This window comes from Molothrus ater, chromosome 5 (assembly GCF_012460135.2).
Source record: "Molothrus ater isolate BHLD 08-10-18 breed brown headed cowbird chromosome 5, BPBGC_Mater_1.1, whole genome shotgun sequence".
Taxonomy (NCBI): domain Eukaryota; kingdom Metazoa; phylum Chordata; class Aves; order Passeriformes; family Icteridae; genus Molothrus; species Molothrus ater.
In genome coordinates this window covers 67,321,790-67,337,943 of record NC_050482.2, presented here as the reverse complement: position 1 = coordinate 67,337,943, position 16,154 = coordinate 67,321,790, and the positions used below count along the sequence as shown (strand labels likewise).

The 16,154-nt window shown below is 49.2% G+C and overlaps 2 protein-coding genes across 2 annotated transcripts in view; one reads left to right on the top strand and one right to left on the bottom strand.

Annotated features, from left to right (window-relative positions):
* The window catches only part of WNT5B (Wnt family member 5B), a 34,485-nt gene extending 23,224 nt beyond the window's left edge, over window positions 1-11,261 (bottom strand). The window contains exon 1 of the mRNA XM_036400556.2: window positions 11,155-11,261. The gene's annotated coding sequence lies outside the window, so the exon portion shown is untranslated. The remainder of the gene's footprint in view (window positions 1-11,154) is intronic.
* Window positions 10,908-13,740, top strand: FBXL14 (F-box and leucine rich repeat protein 14). The gene has a single exon (XM_036400554.2). The coding sequence runs from the start codon at window positions 11,098-11,100 to the stop codon at window positions 12,298-12,300; it is 1,203 nt and encodes a 400-aa protein (XP_036256447.1). The 5' UTR covers window positions 10,908-11,097; the 3' UTR covers window positions 12,301-13,740.
* Window positions 13,741-16,154: the final 2,414 nt, after the last annotated feature.

Sequence of the window (16,154 nt, the reverse complement as noted above, 5' to 3'; positions counted from 1 at the left end):
TAACTGCCAAAGCTATCCAAAAGCTTTCCAAAAAAAGCTGTGCTTTTTTCCTGCTTCTCTCGCCAACACGAACTCTAATGTGACATTTTGGTAGAGACACTAGAATAGCATCCATCTCCTCCTCCCACAGCTCTGCCTGCCCAGCAGGGCTAACCAAAATCAAAACTTGCTTTGCATCAACACAGCCAGTGCAAGTTGTCACCAGACTGACTTTCCACCCATGGTGAGGCTTTCTGAGCACATCCTGCACTCCACCAGTGGCAATTTCATCCTCCAAATAGCTCAGCCCACACCTAGGCTTCAAAACAAGGAATCAGATTTCAGAGGTGCCTGTGAAAAAATGTGTTTTTCCTTTCCTGCTTTGGACATGAAAAATGTTGTAGCCACCAGAAACTTAACTCCAAGGGGTTAAATTATCTGGAAAAAGTAGGCACTTATCTAACACCTCATCTACTCAGAAAGCAGAGTACAAGCCCATGAATGACTGGCACCAGAGAATTTGGCCCTGAGTTGTTCTGAGAGTCCAGATTGTGACACCCACATTTTGCAGCCCTTCAAATATGGATTTAAAAGTCACTGTTCCCACAGCAGGTGCAGCTGAGCTGGATAAGCCTGCCCAGTTCAGATCACTACGATCCTGCAAACTTCAGAAAGGTATTTGGTTATTTTGACTTCTAGTGCCAACCAGTTTCCAATCCAGTTTGCTATGGAGAGCTGAGGGAGGGCAGGACTGCTTCTTTTGCCACAGTGTGGGCTGATGTCACCTCTGAAAGATCATACACCTCCAGTGTCATATGGTGTGACACTGTCACCAGGTCTCAGGATCACACCTGAAGAAGGAAATGAGCAGGTACTGAGTGATGCTCATTCCTGGTGACAATTCAGAGGGAAGGGCGCTTTCCTCAGAAGCAACCAGCTTGGAAGCCTGAGCCTTTGGCCTCTCCTGTGGCCAAACTGTACCCTGGGCACAGGGTGGGGCATCAGGTGCCCTGCAGGGACAGAGCTGCTTCCCCTCCCCAGGCACCATCACACCTTTATGCTAATGGCACTCTCTGGCCATAGACCATGTCCATAAATATCCTACAGTGAAAACATGTAAATATTGTTATTACTCAGTTCATGTTCACACTAAACCTTGTGCAGAGCTTACCACACACAACCAAACAGTCTACAGGACACGGCTTTTTCTAAAAGAAAAAAAATGTGTTTATTTTCCCCTTGAAACTAAAGGGAAACACACATTCAGTGGGAGAAATCCAGCAGGTTAAGTTCTTCCAACTGCCACTCAAATAGAGAAAATTACAATTATCTATTTTACACTACAATCCAAAAGAATATTTACAGTCCTGGAAATTCTTTCCCCAACCTCTTGAACATATTTATTCTCTCTGGCAATATGCTATTGAGTAAGTGGACTAGACAGGGATAGGGAATTTCTGTAGGTGGAACAGCTGAACATCTGGAATGCAACCTCTGCTTTATTGGACAACTACAAAGTTCTTGCAAAGAAAAATATGTTTGTCCTGAAAAAAAGAACCAAAAAAACCCCCACCCCAGTGTATCCACAGAGAAGATAGGAATTGCTCATCTTACAGGAGAGGGAAGCAGGCTGCATTGCATATGGGGGTTAGAGGTTTGCTTGCAGGTGTGGACCTCAGAAAGCTGCTGTCTGAGGATATGTGCACCATCCTTGCAGCAGGCAAGGTGTAGGATGAAAGAGGGAATTGCCTGAGTCTCTACACTGCAGGGGAAGCAAGAAATCCTATTAAGGATTTATGCTGTTCCAGCAAAATAACTTCCTCACTTGAAGCAGAAGCCAGCTTTTTCACTGTCTTGACTTTGCTCGTGCTGACAGCATGCAGTTCTTCAGTCAAGCCCAGTGCCAGCTTTGTACAGAGAGATTCAGCATCAGGAAATGGGCTAGCAAGGCTCCTGCTCTCAGGCACAATTTCATTTGCCTCTGAGATGCACTTCCAAGACTTGAAAACACAGTGATGTGCACATTGAAAAATATGCTCTAGAGAAGGCATGCATGGGAGATGTCTGAGGAGACATTTGTGCGTGGTGTGTAATAATTATAATGTGTTTTCATTTACACAGCGTCTCCTCCACACACAAGGGAATGTAGCAAAATGCAACTAAAACCACATATCCTTACAAATAAAGGGACAGAGAAAGAGAGAGTTTCATACAAAGGTTAAACAAAAAAATCTGTTTAATGTCACTTTGGGGATTACAGGAACTGGAGTAAAACAAACATCCAGAAGAAACTTTGAGGGCTTGCTTCAGGAAAAGCACGTGTGTGCCACCATATCTACATATTCAATATGTCTTGCTGGGACAGCTTGGGAAAAATAGGAAGCTGGAAATTTTCAGTGTGGGAATTAGATGGAAGAATGTGAACCATTCTAAACAAAACAGAGTGGAGTTGCCAGCTGACTTGCTAAAATGCCAGTGCTCTCTAGGATCCCTTGAAACAGAGCTGAGGACTGGCTCTGCTGCTCAGGGAGTGGGTAGGGAGCCAGGAGATTTGGGCTGGATTCCTGGCCCTGCAACAAGCCCAGCATGTGACGCTGGGAAGTCATTCAGCTCTCAGTTTCCAAAACCTGATTTCATGCCTGCACTTCTGGGCACCTAGAGTGAGACAGCAAGAGCCCAAACACCCCAGACTTCAAACAAGGGCAAGCTGCAGGTACTCACTTCCCATCCAGGAAGAACACGCAGTTTTGGGTTTAGTTTCATCAGGGATGAAGCAGGACTAAAAACTGCAAAGGAACCTGAAATGCTACAAAGCTCCAGGTAGGTATTACATGATTAGACACCTTTTGCCACATGGATATGCAAAGAACTATTACTGTGTTACCTGTTGCTTCCCACACCCTGTGGCAATTATTGCCATTCTATAAGTATTTTCACAGATTTCAATACACCTGAAGACTTTTGTTTATGTTTCCTGCTTCAGGGCACCAAGGAATAATCGCCTCACAAAAGGATTCACTGTTCCAAAAGACACCTAAAGAATACAGATCAGGATTGCTGGCAAAAAGCGTGGAACAACAACACTGACAAGACTAGGAAAATACTAGATCTCAAGGGTGAAACAGTGGAAAGAAAGAGGCTTTTCCACATAATTTAGTCAGCATGTATGCTGGGGAAAAAAAAACAGAAGTAAAATCCATATTTCTAGCTTATACTTTTCTGTATGCACACATTTTAAAAAAAATTGGAACCCTCAGAACTGGAGAAAGTTGAATTCTCATTGTACATAAGGGGGGTCTGGTCACACATTAATTTACATTATACTGTAGGCAAAGGTTTATAATGGATTTTTTAAAATGAAAAGTGTAGACACAAGTTGAAAGAACAAGTGTAAAACACAGATCTTGCTCTACCCATTTATATTTCCACCTCCAGCATGGTGAACTCTATACTTTCTTCCTGCCCTGTTTCTGCCTGCCCTTAATTTTGCCCCAACATTTCCAGAGAGGATTTCCAAGATTTTTGTCATGCACAGAGAGATAACACATGCTGGTGAATTTACTTGCCTTAATGGGGTTTTAGAGTTTCCACATGAACCCAAGAACAGAAGCAAGAACAAAAGAAGTTTCTGAAAGGGACATCCCCTTGCAACCATATTTTCATGTACCCATTATAGTTGCACCAGATAACTTTCAGAAAATCAGGGGAATTTAGCACAAACAATCTGCACTGGTACTTCCAGGATTAAAATGTTACAGTAACCTTCCTTTGGCCACTGCAATCCAAATCTTCTATTAAGTATAACATTCTATTTAGTGTCTTTAGCCTGCCTTCCTTATAAAAGTGTATTTTCTAACTCTCACCTTTGTGCCAAGCTCTAACTGTGAATCTCATTTTCACAGCATGTTTCCAAAACAGTATTGCCCTATTTTTCAGTTTTCCTCCAAGAACTTACTTCAGAGCCGGTGCTCATAAGGCAGGTGACATAACTTGGTCCAATTCAAGTGAATTGCCAATTTTAGAATGCCATTTACTACCTGAAAATGTGCTGGTGGCCACAGTCCAGAGAGGGAAGAGTCAAAAGTAATGCTGCAGTAATCCATGGGTACAAAAATCTTGTGTTTTAAGAGCCACACAGCTACATCAGTACCCTCCCCAAGCTGAGCTCACCCTCTTGTGAGGTTACCTTTCACTCTCACCGTGGCAAGAATATATGAATTACTTGTCCCTGGACCTCAGTCTGGGGGGCCCGTGCAAGGCTTGACTGGAAAGCCCAGAGACTGATGTCTTTTCTTCCTTGCAGCTTCTGACAGAGAGCACAGGGAGCAGCTTCCCTGACAGCCAAATTCCCCTTACTCACAGGCCAGTAATGCTACATCTGCCCTGACTGCAGGGAGAGATGCTCTGCCCAGAGCATCTCCCCGTCCTAGGGTGAACGTGCTGGCTGTCAGTGGAGCTACACACACAGAGCATTCATCCACCTCTGCTGGGTTTTGGACTAAACAGCTGTTACAAAGGAAGATTTCACAGGCCTGCTGCTGTAACAGGTACCACACAGCATGTCAGACACACATGTTTCTGCTGTGACTGCAGAGGCTGTCCCTATTAGATCAAGTTGTAGAGGTCTCAGAGTTCAATCCCCAGGAATGGCTTATGAAAGCAGTTACCACCTGAAAGGTCTCTTTGTTTTTGTGCCACTGCTTTTAATAATAATGATTGCATCAGATATTTTCTGCCATCTCAATCTTCTTTGGTACTGCTAACGAAGAAATGGCAAAGCCCAACACTTAAAACAGCACCCAAGACTTAAAATAGCACCCAATACAATGAACTGCAAACACTTCAGGTTTGAGGTTTTACATCCTGCCCTCCCAAAGCACTTTCCCTTTGGTGATTTTAACCATTGAGTACCAAGCTCCACATAAGCCCTGAAGGGTGGGACATGCATGGCCAAACCAGGGAATCGCCCGCAGGCAAGGGCCCAGGTCACCTGCTGCAAGCACCAGACAGTCCTGTCCCACAGAAGCAGACAGACAGACAGACATGAAAGGCACATGGCATTCGAGGGAGTTGTCTGGGCAGTCACAAATTGTTTTGATTCTTCAAGCAATCCTTTCATTTACGCTTGGTTCAATCTGTTACAGCAGCAACAGTCGCTGGCCAATTTAACAGCAAAACTGGGAATATAATCCTGTCCTCCCACACTTCACACCCTCTGCCCATTCCCCCTCATATCAGCAGAGTTGTGCTCTTGTCAGCTACTGACTGAAGTAAAAACAAGACCTGAAGAAAATACCCAAATCCAAAAGGCTTCAATCTATAGCTGGAGTCTGCACTGAGACATTAGCTCTGAATTTTGCCCCAGCATCTAACTACATATCCACACTACATTGTATTTTGAATAAACCACCTGATTGCAGGAAATACATGGCACATGAGAATTACTTTGTGCAGGACAAACCAAACCATGTAATCCTAAAATACATCCTCATGTAGCACCTGTTAGAGACATGAAGCCTGCAAAGTACAAAAACCCAGCTTGTTTTTTAAGGAAAGCTTCATAGTGACCTAGTCTTCACAACAAAGTTCAATAGGCAAAAGGATCCCAGTATTACAATTTCCAAAAAACCCTCTTATCAGTTATATTTTCTTTATATTCTCTCATCAAAAAAGTGAAAGATAATGAAAATTAAAAACTAGCATGAATTCCAAAGGGAATCCACTCACTGAACACCCTATGCTGTTTATATATGTGTGTGTGCATGCACACAGATATGCACACGGGCAACACAGAATCACAGAATCATTGAAAAGTTTGGTTTGGAAGGGACCTTGAAAGGCCACCTAGTCCAACCCCCTGCAATGACCAGGGACATTTTCAACTGGACCAGGTTGCTCAGAGTCCTGTCCAACCTGACCTTTAACATTTCCAGGAATGCAGCAGCCATCACCTCTCTGGGCGCCCCGTGTCAGTGTTTTACCACCCTCAGTAGAAAACTTGTATCCAGTCTAAATTAACTTTGTTTAGTTTAAAACCATAAACTACTGTCCTATTGCAACAGTCCCAAAAGCTCCCTTTTGGTTTCGTTCATACACAAAAAAACATTCCCCAAACTGAATTTGAAGAAACTCCACTAAACCAACTTTAAACCCAGTTTAAGACCATGGGTTGTATCGAACTTAGTTGATTTTTGTGGTCTTGCTTCAATCTGATTAAGAAGTTCTGGAAGCCAGCTTGTGAAGGACAACTGTAGCCCCATGGAGTGTGGCTGCATCTAAGTTTAGATGGATCAAAAGAGAGAGAAGTGTTAGCTGGGCATGGGCTTTATTGTCCAAGTGTTTTTGCATCACTTCTGTCCTGCAGTCCCAATGGCCACTGCCCAGAGGCAAAAAAAAGCCAAAGGCTAAAAAGATTCCTGTGGGTAAATTCTCAAGTTTTTCATTCCACAGCTGAAGCTGTGAAAATGCAGAAAGCACATGGAGTAGGGTGGCAGAAGAAAAGTAAGGATAAGGAAGGACTCTGTTATCTCTTAAATGACTAATTTGAGCCAAAATTTACCCTGCAAAGTGACAGGCAAAAGCAACAAACAAGGCCAGGCTGAGATGGGAGCTAGAGAGAGACCTGGTGGATGTTATACCCAACCATGCAGGATGGACAACAGTGCAGCTTTATCAGCACGAGCTGCTTCCAATCATAGAAGCCACGAGTGAGTTATGTGAATCCTCCTGAACCCCTGCCAAGCAAAACTGTACAGCCTCCACTGAATAGTGGTGTAACTGCAGGAAAAAAATGAAGCATTTATCTGGCAAGTGCTTTCTAAAAGAGAGCATGGCTGTCAGGAGGCTGCTCGAGGAGCTGGAATGCTAGAGATGGTTCCAGGGGGATGGAGCAGCCATCAGAGTGCCTAAGAGACAGGCAGGGATTTTTAATAAAATGCAGTTTATCACACGGTGATTACCACCTCCTATTTATACCACATGAGATCATGAAAAACATGGCACATATTCCTTTACTCCTGGAAACACAAAGTCAACCCAACAACCATGAGATAAATTGGCCCTTTTCATGCACTTTGTACTTTGTCTTTCTAAACCTCTATTTCCAAACATCTGTCACTTAGACTGGCAAATAAAAAACTGCTAGAATAGTAACTTCTGTGCCTTCCTCTCCCCCAGATCAACACTACAGTAGATTAGGATTACAAATCCAAATTCCAGGCTGTTCCACTCACCATGTAAACCTTAACTGTTCACAAGGAAGGACAGATGGTCTAAGTATATAAGAGGTAAGAAAGAGAACTTCAGAGTATCCAGGAAATGCTTCATCTATTTCTAACTTCAGCTGGCTACACACAAGAGGCATTACAGACAAAATGTGCCAAGATACAAAGAAAAAAGTATTTCAAAAGTATTTCAGGTAAGCTTTTCTGCCTTGAAGAACACACCTTTTCCTGCTCCCCTTCAAATGTGGTTTGAAAAGCTTAGGGAGAGGAAATTCCACATTATTTCCACGGTAAGATTCCGCAGCTGAGTTTGGGATAATACGGTGAAAGCCTTCATTAGCACTCTTTGAGAATGACTTGTAGAACTTGCTTGTAGCTTTGCCAGTTATGAGTAATGCAACAATCCCTGAGACACTTCTGTGCCACATTTCCTTCACACATTGCCTGATGTCTACTGGACTCAGCCTTCTTGTGAGGGATCCCACTGCCTCCAGACAGGGAATCCCTGCCACAACAGGCCTGTGAGATGCCACACCTTTCTCCTCGCTCCAGGGAAATTCTCCATGTCTGTTGTGATGCTCTACAGCTGATCTGAACACAGCCCATCTGCAGAGAAAAAAATCTACTGCCCCCAATCTTTTGCTTATTAACGCGATGGCTAACCAACGTCCCAAGAGCACAAACTGCAAAAATAATACTACAAAGTAATTCCTACTGGGCAACACCCCAGTACAGCTCCTGTGTGTGACTGCAGCTCCACAATCACTAAAACCAGGTCTGTGCATTGCTGGATCCCCCAGGAGTAGAAATTTCATCGGGATCAGGCCAAGGCATGTGATCAGGCTGCTGCTGAATGAGCCAGAGCTCAGGATGCAGGGCCAACACCAATCCTGCTCTGGCCACGTGCCAGGCACAGGGGTGCAGACGATACCTGATCTGGCTGGAGCTGAGCACACTGACACCTGAGCCGGCATAAAGTCTGCTAGTAAAAAGTTAACCTGTCAAAAACTTCTTGAATTAACTCGAGCAGGCAGGGTGAATGAATACCAGGTCAGCGCTTCACATCATGTGGCCACCCCATTTTGGAGCCAATAATAGGAGCTGCACTGCTGGCTTTTGTTGCTCTGCCAAACCACAGCCAAATGTTGATAGTGATGTTTATATGCATGGGGAACTCAGTGCAGGATCAGGGCCTCAGAGTCCTTCAACTCGCCTTGCCTCCAACTTAAAGCAAAAAGGAAGGTAAAAAGCAGAGTGAAACCTAAACGTTTAACCTCTAAGTAGTCAACAGAATCTACTAATATGGAATCTGTATGTGAAGGCAGAGCAATGACTGCTTCTGTAGCACATAAATTGAAGTGATTATTAAAATAGAGCCTATTCCTTCAGGTTAGTGAAGGCATCAGTACAGCAAACACATCAGTAACTAGGCTGACTTGTGCAGTATTTTAGCAATCCAGACAGTATTAAAAAGACACCCTGTCATGTTGAACAAATGCAAACTTTTTCTTTACAAAGAAAGGGTAGTCCTGCTCTTCTGAAACTGTTTTGAAAAGCCTAACCTGATCTCTGGTAGAACTTAAGCCATTTTTAACATTGCTGCAATACTGCCCAGTGTTGAGATGTACACGGGTACCATACACGAGGCTATAGACACACAGGAAACGTGGTTTTCAAACACTCTTTCTTGAAATTGCTGGAAGTCACTAGAAATTGCTTGGTTTATGTGAGTATCTCAACAATTTTCAGAGCTAGTTCAAGGAGGCCATTAGCTGAAAGCCATTTTCAGAAGATTCTCTATTTCCCATTACAGATGCCCTAAAACAATCCATGCAGAGATGTACAGCAACCTTGACAGCTATCCAGACCTCTGAGCTGATTACAGCCCTGTCCTATCACTCCTGCAGGCATGCCTGGACAGAGGGTTCCCAAACTTTGCTCCTCAAGGCTGTCACACCGCCTCACAGCCATGCCACAGACCACAGCAGCCAGCACTCCAGCAGGCAAGGGTGAGGCACCATCCACCTTCTCTTTGCTACCTTCCCCAGCTGCGCAAACCCCTGTCCCTCCTCATGGGGCCCAGGGCTCCCAGAGAGCTCGAGGAGTTACCAGCCAGCCCAGCACGGACTTGGCAAACCTCAATGCAGAGGTGGCCCAGTGGCAGATATGGGGTGAAGCAAGGGGCTGGCTTCAGTACCGAGCTGGAGTCTCCAGCTGTGCCAGGGCAGATTTAGGTTGGACATTAGGAGGAATTACTTCACAGAAAGGTGATTAGACATTGGAATGGACTGCTCAGGGAGGTGGTGGAGTCACTGTCCCTGAAGGTGTTTAAAGAAAGACTGGATGTGGCACTCCGTCTGGTTGGCAAGCTGGTGTCTGGTCATAGGCTGGACTCAATGATCTCAGAGGTCTTTTCCCATCTAAATGAGTCTGTGATTCTCTGAAGCAGTGCTGCTCTCTGCAGCCCTGACACCTCTGTCATCCATGGGTGACAGCACAGCACCCACCATGGCTTCTCTGCACCGACAGGGCAAGAATTAGGATTAGTAATGCATCAGGGAAAGCACTGCCAGCAGGCCAAGGGAGTGATCCTGCCCCTTTACTCAGCCCTGGTGCACTGCATCCAGTTCTGGGCTCCCCAGTACTAGAGAGTCCTGGAGAGGGTTCAGTGAAGAGTGACACAGAGGATGAGGGGACTGGAGCATTGCTGTTATGAGAAAAGGCTGAAAAAATTGGGCCTGTTCAGCCTCAAGAAGAGATGACTGAGAAACGACCTCATCAATATAAGTATCTTAAGGATGAGTCAAGAGGATGGAGCCAGGCTCTTCTCGGTGACACCAGCAATAGGACAAGAGTCGACCGGTACAAACTGAGGCACAGAAGTTCCTCCTGAACACAAGGAACAACTTCTTTCCTCTGTGGGTGCCCACGCACTGCACCAGACTGCCCTCAGAGGTTGTGGCGTCTCCCTCTCTGTACACTCAAGAGCCGTTTGGATGCCACCGTGTGCCATATGCTGGAGCCGGGGGTGGCCCCGGTGACCGCCGAGGCCGCTCAGGCCGGGCCGGGTCCCGGTGACCGCCGAGGCCCCTGGGGCCGGGCCCGGAGCCGCGGTGGCGCCCCCGGCGGCGGCGCGGAGCAGCGCAGCACGGCGGGAGCGGCGGGGGCGCCTCACGGCCCGCGCTGTTTCCAGGGCGACGGCTCGCCGTGTTCCGGACCGTACCATTGCGCAAGCGGCGCGGGTGGGGGCGGGAGGGGAAACAGGCCCGGCCCGGCGCCGCCTCCTCCCCGGCTGCCTCCTCCCCCCGCGCCTGGCCGCGCCTCCCCCCCTCCCGCGGGCCGGAGCGGCGCCGGGCCCAGCAGCGCGCGGCGCGGAGCGGAGCGGGCGGGCCCGGAGCGGCGGAGTCGGTACCGGCGGCGGGCGGGCCGGGCCGGGCCGGGCCGCGCCACTCCCTGCCCTCGCTGCCTCACCGCCGGCGCGGGATGCGGGCGGCGCGGGGCCGCGGGCTGTGAGCGGCGGCAGCGCGGAGACAAAGGGAGGCGGCGGCGGCGGGGCTCGGCGGCCGGCGCTGGGCACGGGGCGCGGGGGCCGCCGCCGGGGCGCGCCCGCCGGGATGCGGCGCGGGGCGGCGCGGCCGCAGCGCGGCGGCGGCAGCGGCGCGGCCCGCCCGGCGCGGCGGTAGAGGCGGCGGGGCCGGGCCGGGCCGGCGGTCGCGCAGTAGCGTCTCTCCCGCGCCGCCCGCGCCGGCGATGTGAGGGCGGCGGCGGCGGCAGGAGGAGCGCGGCGCGGAGCGGAAGGCGGGCGGGCCCCGGGCGGAAGCGGGCCGGGCCCGGCGGCGAGGGGCAGCAGCGCGGCGCCGGCGGGGGCGGCCGGGCGCGGGCAGGCGTGCGTGCGATGGAAACGCACATCTCGTGCCTGTTCCCCGAGCTGCTCGCCATGATCTTCGGGTACCTGGAGGTGCGCGACAAGGGCCGCGCGGCGCAGGTGTGCACGGCCTGGCGGGACGCCGCCTACCACCGCTCGGTGTGGCGGGGCGTGGAGGCCAAGCTGCACCTGCGCCGCGCCAACCCCTCGCTCTTCCCCAGCCTGGCGGCGCGGGGCATCCGGCGGGTGCAGATCCTGTCGCTGCGGCGCAGCCTGAGCTACGTGGTCCAGGGCATGGCGGACATCGAGAGCCTCAACCTCAGCGGCTGCTACAACCTCACCGACAACGGGCTGAGCCACGCCTTCGTGGCGGAGATCAGCTCCCTGCGCTCGCTCAACCTGAGCCTCTGCAAGCAGATCACGGACAGCAGCCTGGGCCGCATCGCCCAGTACCTCAAGGGCCTGGAGGTGCTCGAGCTCGGAGGCTGCAGCAACATCACCAACACCGGCCTGCTGCTCATCGCCTGGGGCCTGCAGCGCCTCAAGAGCCTCAACCTGCGCTCCTGCCGGCACCTCTCCGACGTGGGCATCGGGCACCTGGCGGGCATGACCCGCAGCGCGGCCGAGGGCTGCCTGGGCCTGGAGCAGCTCACGCTGCAGGACTGCCAGAAGCTCAGCGACCTCTCGCTCAAGCACCTGGCCCGCGGGCTGGGCCGCCTCCGCCAGCTCAACCTCAGCTTCTGCGGGGGCATCTCGGACGCGGGGCTGCTGCACCTGTCGCACATGAGCAGCCTGCGGAGCCTCAACCTGCGCTCCTGCGACAACATCAGTGACACGGGCATCATGCACCTGGCCATGGGCAGCCTGCGGCTGTCCGGCCTCGACGTCTCCTTCTGCGACAAGGTGGGGGACCAGAGCCTAGCCTACATCGCACAGGGCCTCGACGGGCTGCGCTCGCTGTCCCTCTGCTCCTGCCACATCAGCGACGAGGGCATCAACCGCATGGTGCGGCAGATGCACGGGCTGCGCACCCTCAACATCGGCCAGTGCGTCCGCATCACCGACAAGGGCCTGGAGCTCATCGCCGAACACCTCAGCCAGCTCACGGGCATCGACCTCTACGGCTGCACCCGCATCACCAAGCGGGGCCTGGAGCGCATCACCCAGCTGCCCTGCCTCAAGGTGCTCAACCTGGGACTTTGGGAAATGACTGAGAGTGAGAAGGTCAGGTGAGAGGAGGAGGGTGCCCCGAGACCTCCATCTCCTCTGGAGGGACTCACTGACTGACTGACTGACTAGTGCAGAGGAGGAGAGAAAGAGAGAGGGGCATGCACAGAGACATGCTACCCACGCACTCTGGCACCGCAGGGAGGAACACAGAAAGAGGGTATATCCTCGACCCTTCTGTGCTGCCTCCCTATCCTTGCTGTGGAGGAGGAGGAAGGGGGACCAGGAGGACAGAGAGAAAGCACCTATCCATTTTCCAGGTCATGCCTCAAGCTCCGTGCTAGGGAGACAGAGCCCTCTCCCTTCCCACAGCATCCTTCCCTGCGGAAGAGGTAGAAACCCACACTTATGCACTGGGGCTAGAGACACCCCTCTTTATCCCCACTCCCACATTCCATCCCCTCAAGCACTAAGGATGGATAAAGACAGACCCTTGTTCTGCCATGTATTCAGAATAGATTATTTTTGGTTTATATAAAGGAGAGTGGAAATGGAGATGGGAACAAAAAATAGTTAACAGCAGCAAAGGCTTCCTAGCTACACTTGTGCTCCCAGCCACGCAGTCATCCTGAGCTGGGCACTGACAGAGCTTTTGATAAAACAACCATTCCACCTCTCTGCTTGCCCGTCCCCGTCAACACATTTGTGACAGAAATACTGCTCCCTAGGTACATTGATTTTTTTTTCCCCTTTTAAATCTCTCTTCAGTCTCCAGTTACATGTTATTCTCTGCTGTGGGTGGATACAACCTCCCACTATTCCAGTTCTCCACTGCACTGAGACTAGCGATAGCTACAGCCTCCCCTTTTGTCAGTATGTTTCCATGTCATCCTGCACTATGGGTAATGGAAAAGTCCAGGCACTCCATTCTCTCTCCCCATCTCTCTACTAGAGATGAACACACCATTTCCTCCTTCTCCTGTCTCTGTGGGGACTGGACACAGACCCCACTCTCTTAAGCCTTCCCGTGCACTGGGGGACTCTGAGAGTTACTGAGACTTGTCTTCCCTTTCATCATTCTCTCTTTTTCTCCCCTCCTCCTCCTTGGCAACAGGGATAGACATATCCAGCCACATATCCATTCCTCTCTGGGTTGGGGGTGAGCAGGTAGAAGGGAGTTCTTGCTCCTCTCTACCTGGGGGACATGAGGAAGAATCTCCAGCTTCATTTCTGCTTCATTTGAGATACTGTGACCTGTTTTTACTTTGAAATGCATAAAAAAAATTACTGCTACAAAAACAGCCTCTTACTCTCCCATCTATCCCTTGCTTACATCCTGTAATTGATCCCAGTTTTCCTCACTCATTCTCCCCTTTACAGTATTCATTTTCTTACATGGTTTTATTTTTAAAGACATATGAAGTTGCTGTTCTTGTGGATTTTTAAGTACTTTTTTTTCTGCTGAATATATTCTATATATATAAATATATATATGATGTCTGGCTACCTCGTTTTAATTTGTTACTTTTTTTTTTTTCCCCTCCTCAAAAGCCCTGGAATTCTTACAGGAAAGAGATTTTGAGACTGAAACATTTTTGTGCCTAGACTGGAATAATGCCCCTTGGGTTTGTTCTTATTTTATCCCCTCCTCTTCCCCCACCCCTTTTTTTAATTTTTTTTTTTTTTTAATTTTTAATTTTTGTTTTTAGGCTTACCCTACTGTGTCCCACCTCCACATTCTGGTTGTGCCTCTCCCTCCCTCTTCACTGGGAACTGGGGACCCAAACTGTGCTTCTGCATTTTTACTCTTCTAGCACAAATATGTAACGTGAGAATCCACACTGAGGATTGGGCTACTGTTAACAGAAATGTGTAAAATGCAAGTTTGTTTAAAAAAAGAAAAATTATCTATATGGATATATGCAAGTGCTTTCCCCTCCCCTCCTAAGCCACCTACAAAAGGTCACTATGCCCGGCTTCCTGTTTGTAGGTGGAGAGGAGCAGAGCTGGCCTGCAGGCCCCAGGGCTGCCATGTGAAGGGGAGGAGACTGAAATTCATCTGTCTTATCTCTGTTCTGTCAATAAAATGGAGCTGGGTCTTTAGATTATTTTTTAATTATTATTTGAAAGAGGAAGAGTAAGTTTGGGTTTTGTTTTGTTTTGATTTTTTGTTTTGTTTTTAAATATCTTGGCTTTTTTTTTGCTTATCTGTTCAAAATCTCAAATCCTCCACAGTAACAGGCCAGACCATGGAGTTAACACAAACCCGGAGACCCCTATGGATTAATTGTACTGTTTGTGAATTTGTATAAAAAAATAACAAAGATCCTCTTAAAACATTTTATATTCTTACAGTAAAAGGTTAAACATATTTATATAATAAAAGAGGAAATATGAAGTATGTTTTTGAAAAAAAAAAAAAAAAGCCGTATCTGTGTTGTCTGTACTTATTGAAGACGTGTGTGTCTGTCGGGCTCGGTAAGAACAGCCTTGTGGCTGACGGTGGGATTTGGGGCTGGCTCTGCTGAGGAAGGCAAGGAGCCTCCTCCTGTGCAGGAGGAGTTTGTGAGGAAGGGGCTTGGCAGGACCAGCGTGGGTGCTGGCAGCATCCCTGGGGACAAACCCCGTTCAGACTTCTGAGGTCACACATACCTAAAGTGCTGAAACTTGCAGCTGAATCGGCTACTTCGTGTGATAGAGGACAGCATTTGTGAGAGGGGGAAGAAGGCCCGTATTTCTTAATTTTTTTAAGCTGCAGATGAATTGCTTAGTGGAGGATTTTTTAGTAATTTAAACCGTGGCCCTCCCCGGATGGAAGACCCATCAAATAAAAACATTTCCCAGCACTGACAACCACCAAAAACCTGCGCCCTTGCAGACCTGGAAAATCTGAAACGTCTTGGTTGATTTTCCACTACCAAGCCGAAGATTAAAGAGAAAGTAAAAACTGGAACCGTGTTCAAAAAAAAAAAAAAAAAAAAAGTTTGAATAATCTAAGGTGTCCTTTGTCCTCTACCATAATCTTTCTCCTCAGCGTTATGACTTTTAACCCGATGCGGTCCCTCTCTGGCCTCCCCGACGTGGGGTGTTTTATTGTTGCAGGAGATGGAGCTTAAGCGGTGTTTATAGGGCGGCCACAAAGCGCGTCCGTCTCCCCCAGCCCGGCGACGGGGCTCGCTCGCCCGCTGCCCCCTTCCTGCCTCGAAGGAGGGGGAATGCGAAATGGTGGAAGAAGGCAGAGCCATTGTTCAGGAAAGTTAAAAGAGGAGCTGTCCTTGCTCGCTTGCTCAGTCATGCATACTCAATCTGGCCGGGCCCGAGTCCCTATGGAAAGGAGGAGGGCGATTCTTCCCCTCTTTTTAACATTCCTCTCCAGGCCTGGCTGTATTTAAGCTGCTTTCCTCCGCGCCGAGGAGGAGGGAGGGGGATGGTCTGAAGTTCCTGTACATTTGCATTTTAAGCACTTCCAGCGCTGAGCAGGCCACTTTGTTCCCCGCTCCAGCAGCCGCGGCTGGGTGCTGCTCCAGGTGGGATGCCCTGCCAGAGGAGGTGCCCTCGGCGCCCGCACCTGCCTGCCCTGCTCAGCCCCTGCCTCCACAGCTCTTCGGGCTGAGGCTGGACCGGGCACACTCTTGTTGCCAGCTCTGCCCGTCTCGCCTCTTAAAGCAGTGCTGCATTTCAAAGGGGAAAGTAGTGCCTGACTCCGGCCCTCTTAAAAAGAAACACCATCTCCTCCACACCCTAAGGACCTGGACTATCTCAGGGTCTGGACTTTGGGGTGTGTGTTGTTCTAGTCCCTCCTTTCCAAGACTTCCAAGCTTTCTGCTGGGAGTCCATTGACAAAAGCTGCATTGTTCGCTTTAGGGAAAGCCACCACAATTGGATCTAATTGAGCCTGACACTATATCCATCTTCCCCTA